The sequence below is a fragment of the Orycteropus afer genome, unplaced genomic scaffold (assembly GCF_000298275.1).
Source record: "Orycteropus afer afer isolate SDZICR_OR568_19922 unplaced genomic scaffold, OryAfe1.0 scaffold00031, whole genome shotgun sequence".
Taxonomy (NCBI): Eukaryota; Metazoa; Chordata; class Mammalia; order Tubulidentata; family Orycteropodidae; genus Orycteropus; species Orycteropus afer.
In genome coordinates this window covers 11,135,150-11,141,667 of record NW_006921618.1, presented here as the reverse complement: position 1 = coordinate 11,141,667, position 6,518 = coordinate 11,135,150, and the positions used below count along the sequence as shown (strand labels likewise).

Sequence of the window (6,518 nt, the reverse complement as noted above, 5' to 3'; positions counted from 1 at the left end):
ACCAGGGCAAAGGGGTACAGATGATTGGTTGTTGCTAAGGGGTTTAGGGCAGAGCTCTGAGACGTGGGGGGACGTGTTGGAATCCCCCGGCCCTAAAGTCTGGTTAGGGAATTATTATCTAGGGAGGATGTAAAGCCCTGATGCGTGGGAGACTTGCAGGAGCTGGGTAAATCTCTGATACGTGCCGGAATCCAGAGGGGAGATAAAAGCCCTGAGGCATGAGACGTGTTAGAATCCCTGGCACTAAAGGCTTCTGGTTAAAGAATTACCTGGAGGCCATTAGGACTCAGGCCTCACATTCCCCCCTTTTTCTTGTAACTCATGTGAGGAATCTTTCTCACGTGCTACAGGAGATACACTGATATTGTTGTTTAAGGACCATGAGTTGTACAGTATTAACTCGATCTTTCACAAAGTTGACTAATCTGTTTAAAATACAAGGACTAACTGTTAGCAAAACTAGTTCTATCGTGACTGGTTCTGCGAGAGCAGACAACAGAGATGTTAGCTAAGGAGAAGAATTAAACTAATTTTCATACTATCTTTGGTTTTGGGCACATTTTCTTTCAGGGGCATGTGTCTCTTTCAGCAGCAGGTTTTCTTCAAGTAGCAGTTAGAGAGAGTTCTGCCTCTAGGAGGCTTCTTTTTGAGCTCAGAAGGGTGATTAAACTAGCTAATCACAGCATCAGAACTCTAAGCACCTGAGAGAGTAACAGAAATTCTTTCCAGGTGGACAACTTTAGCAATCAGGAGTTCCTCAGTTGTTTACAGAAAATCTCACTTTGGAGTTTACAAAGACTTATGGGTGGAAAAGTTACACTAAGTAAATTACTACACTGCAGGCTACCCCCTGGCTTTTCTAGCTATATTTCTTTTATACTTCAAAAATTCACATTTAAAAAATCTCTTTTACCATCAGTCTAAGAATAACTACGCCCATGAAAGTGTGTAAGCCAGCTACTTCATGCTTTTATCTCTCCCCATTTTAAATAGTTAATTTCTAATTTGCCCTTTTTAACATATCCAATGAAGTATTGGCCGAAGGCAGACTTACACACTCTTAATTGTATAATTCATATATGCAGAGAAATTATTTTAATGATCTATTTACAATCTTTTCCAATTTTCATTTCCACTGGCCAAATATGTTTCATGCAATAGTTAACATTTACTTGAACTCATCACTGTTAGAAACCTGTCATGACAGGGTTTTTAGTTCATACTACTTAACCCCTCTAAAGTACTATGATTAATAGAAAGTATATTGTTAGTATAACATCTTGCAGTGAAAGATTCACTATTCTTTTTTTTCCATCCTATGAATAAATCCACCAAAACTGATACAAAGTTAACAAAGTTTCAATGTACTTCATGGTTTCTTCACACTTACTATTTGTGGGTATTAAAACTGAGGTAAATAAAGTTCACTCTCTCTCAAACCTTCTATAGCTTACAACACATTTTCAGATTTAACTTTTACTATCTTCCATGTTCTGGGACAATTAGACATTCTGCTTTAAGGTAAAACTACTCTTGCTCCCTCTTGCTTTTCAGGCCACGTTAAAACTTTCAACTTAGTTCTTAAAATGGTTTCATTCAGTAGTCTGGACTAGACTAAGTCATTTTATGTGTGTTCACCACCCCAAAATGCTATACTTTAATGATTACAATTTTCTTAATTGGCTCAAAAATAGTATGGAGTATATTCCGATCAACACATAATCCAAAACACATAATCTTTTTAAAGACATTCCATGTTCATCTCTTCACTTTGATTACTATCTCATTCTATGCAAATGGCCTTGGGCCTTTGGCTGGGGGTAACCAAAGGTTCTAGCCTCTGGATTAATTACTTACTTTAAGAGATAACATTAAAGAAAGTAACTATTTAAGAATCTAAAGTTTCATTTCCCAGGCCCTTTCTTTTCTTTTATAAACTCTGGTGCTTCTATGAGTCTGGAGCCACTGGTAATACTGCTCTAAAAAAACCCAAAAAGTATGAAATGTTTTACAAGGGACCATGTCCCCTACATAGCAACAGACAATAAGTGATAATGTTTAAACAGAAAAGAAACTCGGATACTTTACACAGTTGAACATGCTCTATCAATTGCAAATAATTTTTAAAAATTTTTTAAGTCTCTACAAAGCACAATATTATAATCTTGTGAATTATTTTAATAAATCTTGACCAAAAGAATATGGCTCGGAGTTTGGGCCATAATTCCTTCTGAATTATTTGGAGAGTTTTCATCCCCAAGATTAAATCTTTTGGCAACTCATTGGGACATTTTTCCAGGTTGGAAATAATAGGGGGTGGCGTCCCATACATTATTTCAAATGGGGTCAGATTCAGCATGTACGGGGTATTCCTGGCCCAGTAGAGTGCAAAGGGAAGGAGAGTCACCCAGTCTCTGCCAGTTTCTATTGCCAATTTAGATAGGGTCTCCTTTAGGGTTCTGTTTATTCTTTCTACCTGTCCTGAACTCTGAGGGTTATATTCACAATGTAGTTTCCAATTTACCCCCAGAGTCAAGGCTAAGCCCTGGATAACTTTACTTACAAAAGCTGGTTCATTGTCTGATCTTAAAGTTCTGGGTACCCCGTACCTAGGTACTATTTCTTCTAAAATCTTCTTGGTTACTGCTATTGCTGTTTCTCCTTTAGTAGGGTAAGTTTCTACCCATCCCGAGAAAGTGTCTACTAGTACTAGGAGATATTTAAATTCATACTTTCCTGGTTTAACTTCGGTAAAATCTATTTCTCAGTGATAGCCCGGTTCTCTTCTCTGTACCCTATGAGTGTTCTTTTTCTTCTCTATTTTAAAAGAAACACAAGGCTAAGGTGCCTTGCTACACACAGCTCTTTCCTTCAACTCTGCTCCTTCCCCAAGCTCCAGGCAGAAATGGGGAAATGAATCTTTACTTGGGTCCCGCTCTGAGCTGGGTGTGGGGAACAAAGCAGCCACGGGGGCAGGAAACCTCCCTCAGAAAAGGTGAGGGTTCAGGGATCCAGATTGCTGCAAAGTTGGGGGTGGGGGGTCTGTGCCCCACCTCTGTTGGCTCTCAAGTTCTCTCCTGATGGCCCCTCTGCAACTGTGCCTGTCTTAGGTCGTTCCTTCCCTGAGGAATCTTACCCATCTTTGGCTAACCAGCCATCCTCCAGGGCCCAGCAGGGTGATGTGAGGAGTGACGTGAGGGATGGGCTATGCCCTGCCTCTACTGTGAGCGTCACTTCTGCTTTCTTGGTAATTTAGCGCCCCCCCCGTGACCTCCATGCTCAGTAGCTGCTGTTGTGGGATACCTTCGCTAACCGGCGGGCCCCGGCTCTGGGTACAGGTCTTGGGGAAAGGCTGTGTGCAGGCCTCCCTCTCTTTCTCTCTCCTTCCCCGAACTCTGGTAAAGAAAATCTTTGCTAACTCTTTCTGGTTCTGCTTGTTCTCTTTATCTTGGAATTCTAGCTCTTCCTTGCGTATCCGCTCTTCCATTTCTTCCGGAGTTTCTCTAGTATTATACACTCTTTCGGTTACTCTCATTAAATCCTGTAGAGTCTGTTCACCTAATCTGTCTATTTTCTGAAGTTTCCTCCTGATATCTGGAGTTGCCTGGTTTACAAAGGATAAGACAACGGCTGCCCTATTCTCATCAGCTCGTGGGTCTATGGGGGTGTATAACCTAAATGCTTCCATTAACCTCTCTAGATACACTGCCGGACTCTCTGTTGGTTCCTGTTTAACTGAGTTTACCTTGGCCAAATTAGTCGGCTTTCTGGCCACCGCTCGGAGACCAGTTATTAGAATCTGGCAGTACTTCTGGAGACGCTCCCTACCTTGTGGAAGCTCAAAATTCCAACCAGGACGAGATAACGGGAACCCAGCGTCAATTAAATTCTGAAGCGTTGTCGGCTGCCCATTGTCTCTGGGCATATTTTTCCTGGCCTTGGTCAAGATCCTCTCTTTTTCTTCAGTGATGAACAAAACCTGCAATAGCTGCTAACAATCATCCCAAGTGGGGTTATGAGTAAACGATATAGAATCTAACAAATTAATTAGGCTTTGGGGGTTTTCAGAAAAGGGGGTATTCTGCGCTTTCCAGTTATACAGGTCCGACGTTGAAAACGGCCAGTACTGCCAGGTTCTGCTTCTGTCCTCATGAGGCGGGCCTATCGCTCTGAGGGGCAGTGCCTGGAGCCTCCTGGGAGCCCCTCTGGCATTGGTGGAGACTGGAGGCTGGGCCCGTAATGATGGGCGGGGCACTTGGAGCACTCGCTCCACTTCCTCCCAATACTTGTGGAGCCTGGAGAGGGTGGGAAGGTGGTGTAGGGGTATAGGGAGGTGGAGACACGCTACTTTCTAGATCTATCAGATTGGGGCGAGTTTGGGAATCAGACAAAACCGGTGGAACAGCTGCTCGGGACTCAGGTCATCTCGGTTTCTCCTTTTTGCTAGTCCCGAGTGAGGATGTTAACACCTTAACAGAGAGATTCGGAAGAAAAGGTTTTAGCCATGGGGGAGGGTTAGTTACCATATCTTGCTACACTAAAATGTAAGGAAATTAGTCCGGGTGCCCACGGGGGCCTGGCACTTGGACTCGGTCGAATACGGCTGCAATCACTTTTCCATCCAACGAGCCTTCCGGAGGCCATCCTACCTTAAGAGAGGGCCATTCTGAAGAGCAAAACGTTATTAGTTTATTTTTCTTAACTATCACAGACAAATTAGATCCTCTGGTTTTAAACTCTGAAAAATGTTCAACCATCAGGGACAGAGGGATAGTCTGTCCCTGTCCCATTTCAACCTCCTTTAAGAAAACACAGAACAAATAAAAGACAAGTGGCCACACAACAAGAGACACCAAAGCAGACAACACAAATACCCGACACCCAGAAGAGATCTCGTTCCAGTACCACAGATTGGAGGTGCTTCCGCCCCTCCCCTGAAGGGGGCTGCTCTTACCAAAAAGTGCCCACAGCCTGCCTGTGAGTTGGGGAAGGGCTCCTTCCCCAACTCCTCTGGCGCGTCCGCCGGTTTCCCGATCCGGCACGTTCACCGGTTTCCAGCCTTTCCTGATGGACCAGTGTCCTTATGCAAAGGATGTATTCTGGTCCCGCCGGCCTCCTGAAACTCTCCTACTATCGCAGCCAACTTCGCTCGTTCCGAATTTTCCTTCCCAGCCAACGCACCAAATGTTGAGCCCACGTTCAGAAAGAAATGTCGGCGCGAGGAAGTCACCACTGACACGATAATGCAAAAGCAAAAGGAAAGTTTATTTGCTAGCTTGAGCTAGGGTCCCTGCTCTCACAGATGCAGCGGCTTGGGCAAAAGACCCCGTGCTCTCTTACTATTACATTTTTATAGGAAAAATATAGGGTGGAGTAGCACCAGGGCAAAGGGGTACAGATGATTGGTTGTTGCTAAGGGGTTTAGGGCAGAGCTCTGAAACATGGGGGGACGTGTTGGAATCCCCCGGCCCTAAAGTCTGGTTAGGGAATTATTATCTAGGGAGGATGTAAAGCCCTGATGCATGGGAGACTTGCAGGAGCCGGGTAAATCTCTGATACGTGCCGGAATCCAGAGGGGAGATAAAAGCCCTGAGGTGTGGGACATGTTAGAATCCCTGGCACTAAAGGCTTCTGGTTAAAGAATTACCTGGAGGCCATTAGGACTCAGGCCTCACACCTCCAGTGAGATCAGTCCTCCCACTAATTCCAGACAGCTCTTAAGTGGACCCAGCCCTTGACGCCCACTGTGACTTGACCTCACCTGTGTCATGTTGGTGCCCAGAGGTGCCACAAGAACCCTTCGGTACCTCCATGCTGTAAGCAGGCTCTCAAGTCTTTGTGGCATCCTATGTCCTTGGGGAAGGCCAGCAGCCCTGGCAGCTGCACCAGACCCAGTGCGAGGTAGGAACGTGGCTCACCTTGCCATGTAATGCCCACGCAGCCCTCCCATGCCCTTGGTCCTCTGGGAGCCCTCAGCCCCCCAGCTGCCGGTGCCACTCTCCTCAGTTTCTGATCCCTCCCTGTCTTCTTCCTCTTCCTCTTCTTCTTCCGGGCTGCTGTCCCAGCAGAAGGTCACTGTCGAAAGAGAAAGGGAGGCTCCCTGGGGCCCAGGTGCCGCCCTGCAGATGAGGAGCCCCAGGTGGTCCAGGAGAAGAGCTCCTGTGGCTCCTCTGCGGGGCCCGAGTCCTCAGGGAACTCAGGTAGTGGAAGGGGCTCCCAGCGCCCGTCTCTGCCTCCCCCCTCGCCTGGCCCCTTCTTGGCCAAAGAGCCAGAAGTCCTAGCCCTCATCCCAGGAGGGGGACTCCAACATGCTGGCCCAGCTTCTGTCTTCAGAATCCCAAGCAGAGGAGCCTTCGGCCTGGCCCAGAGTCTGGGAATACCCCGAGTCTACCCCATCTGCCTCAGAGCACTGTGGAATCCAGTGTCCTTGCCCCAGGAAGGAGGGAGGCTCAATGTAGGGCTGGAAGCTGATGCTGTCATCTGTGACCTTCTCCTCCTCCTCAGCCCTGTCCTCACAG

At 46.2% G+C, this 6,518-nt stretch overlaps 1 protein-coding gene across 1 annotated transcript in view; it reads right to left on the bottom strand.

Annotated features, from left to right (window-relative positions):
* Window positions 1-5,914: 5,914 nt before the first annotated feature.
* Window positions 5,915-6,518, bottom strand: part of LOC103192820 (interferon lambda receptor 1) — a 35,275-nt gene continuing 34,671 nt past the window's right edge. Inside the window, 3 exon segments of the mRNA XM_042780274.1 lie at window positions 5,915-6,090; window positions 6,093-6,282; window positions 6,284-6,511. Coding sequence (XP_042636208.1) covers window positions 5,915-6,090; window positions 6,093-6,282; window positions 6,284-6,511 — 594 coding nt within the window.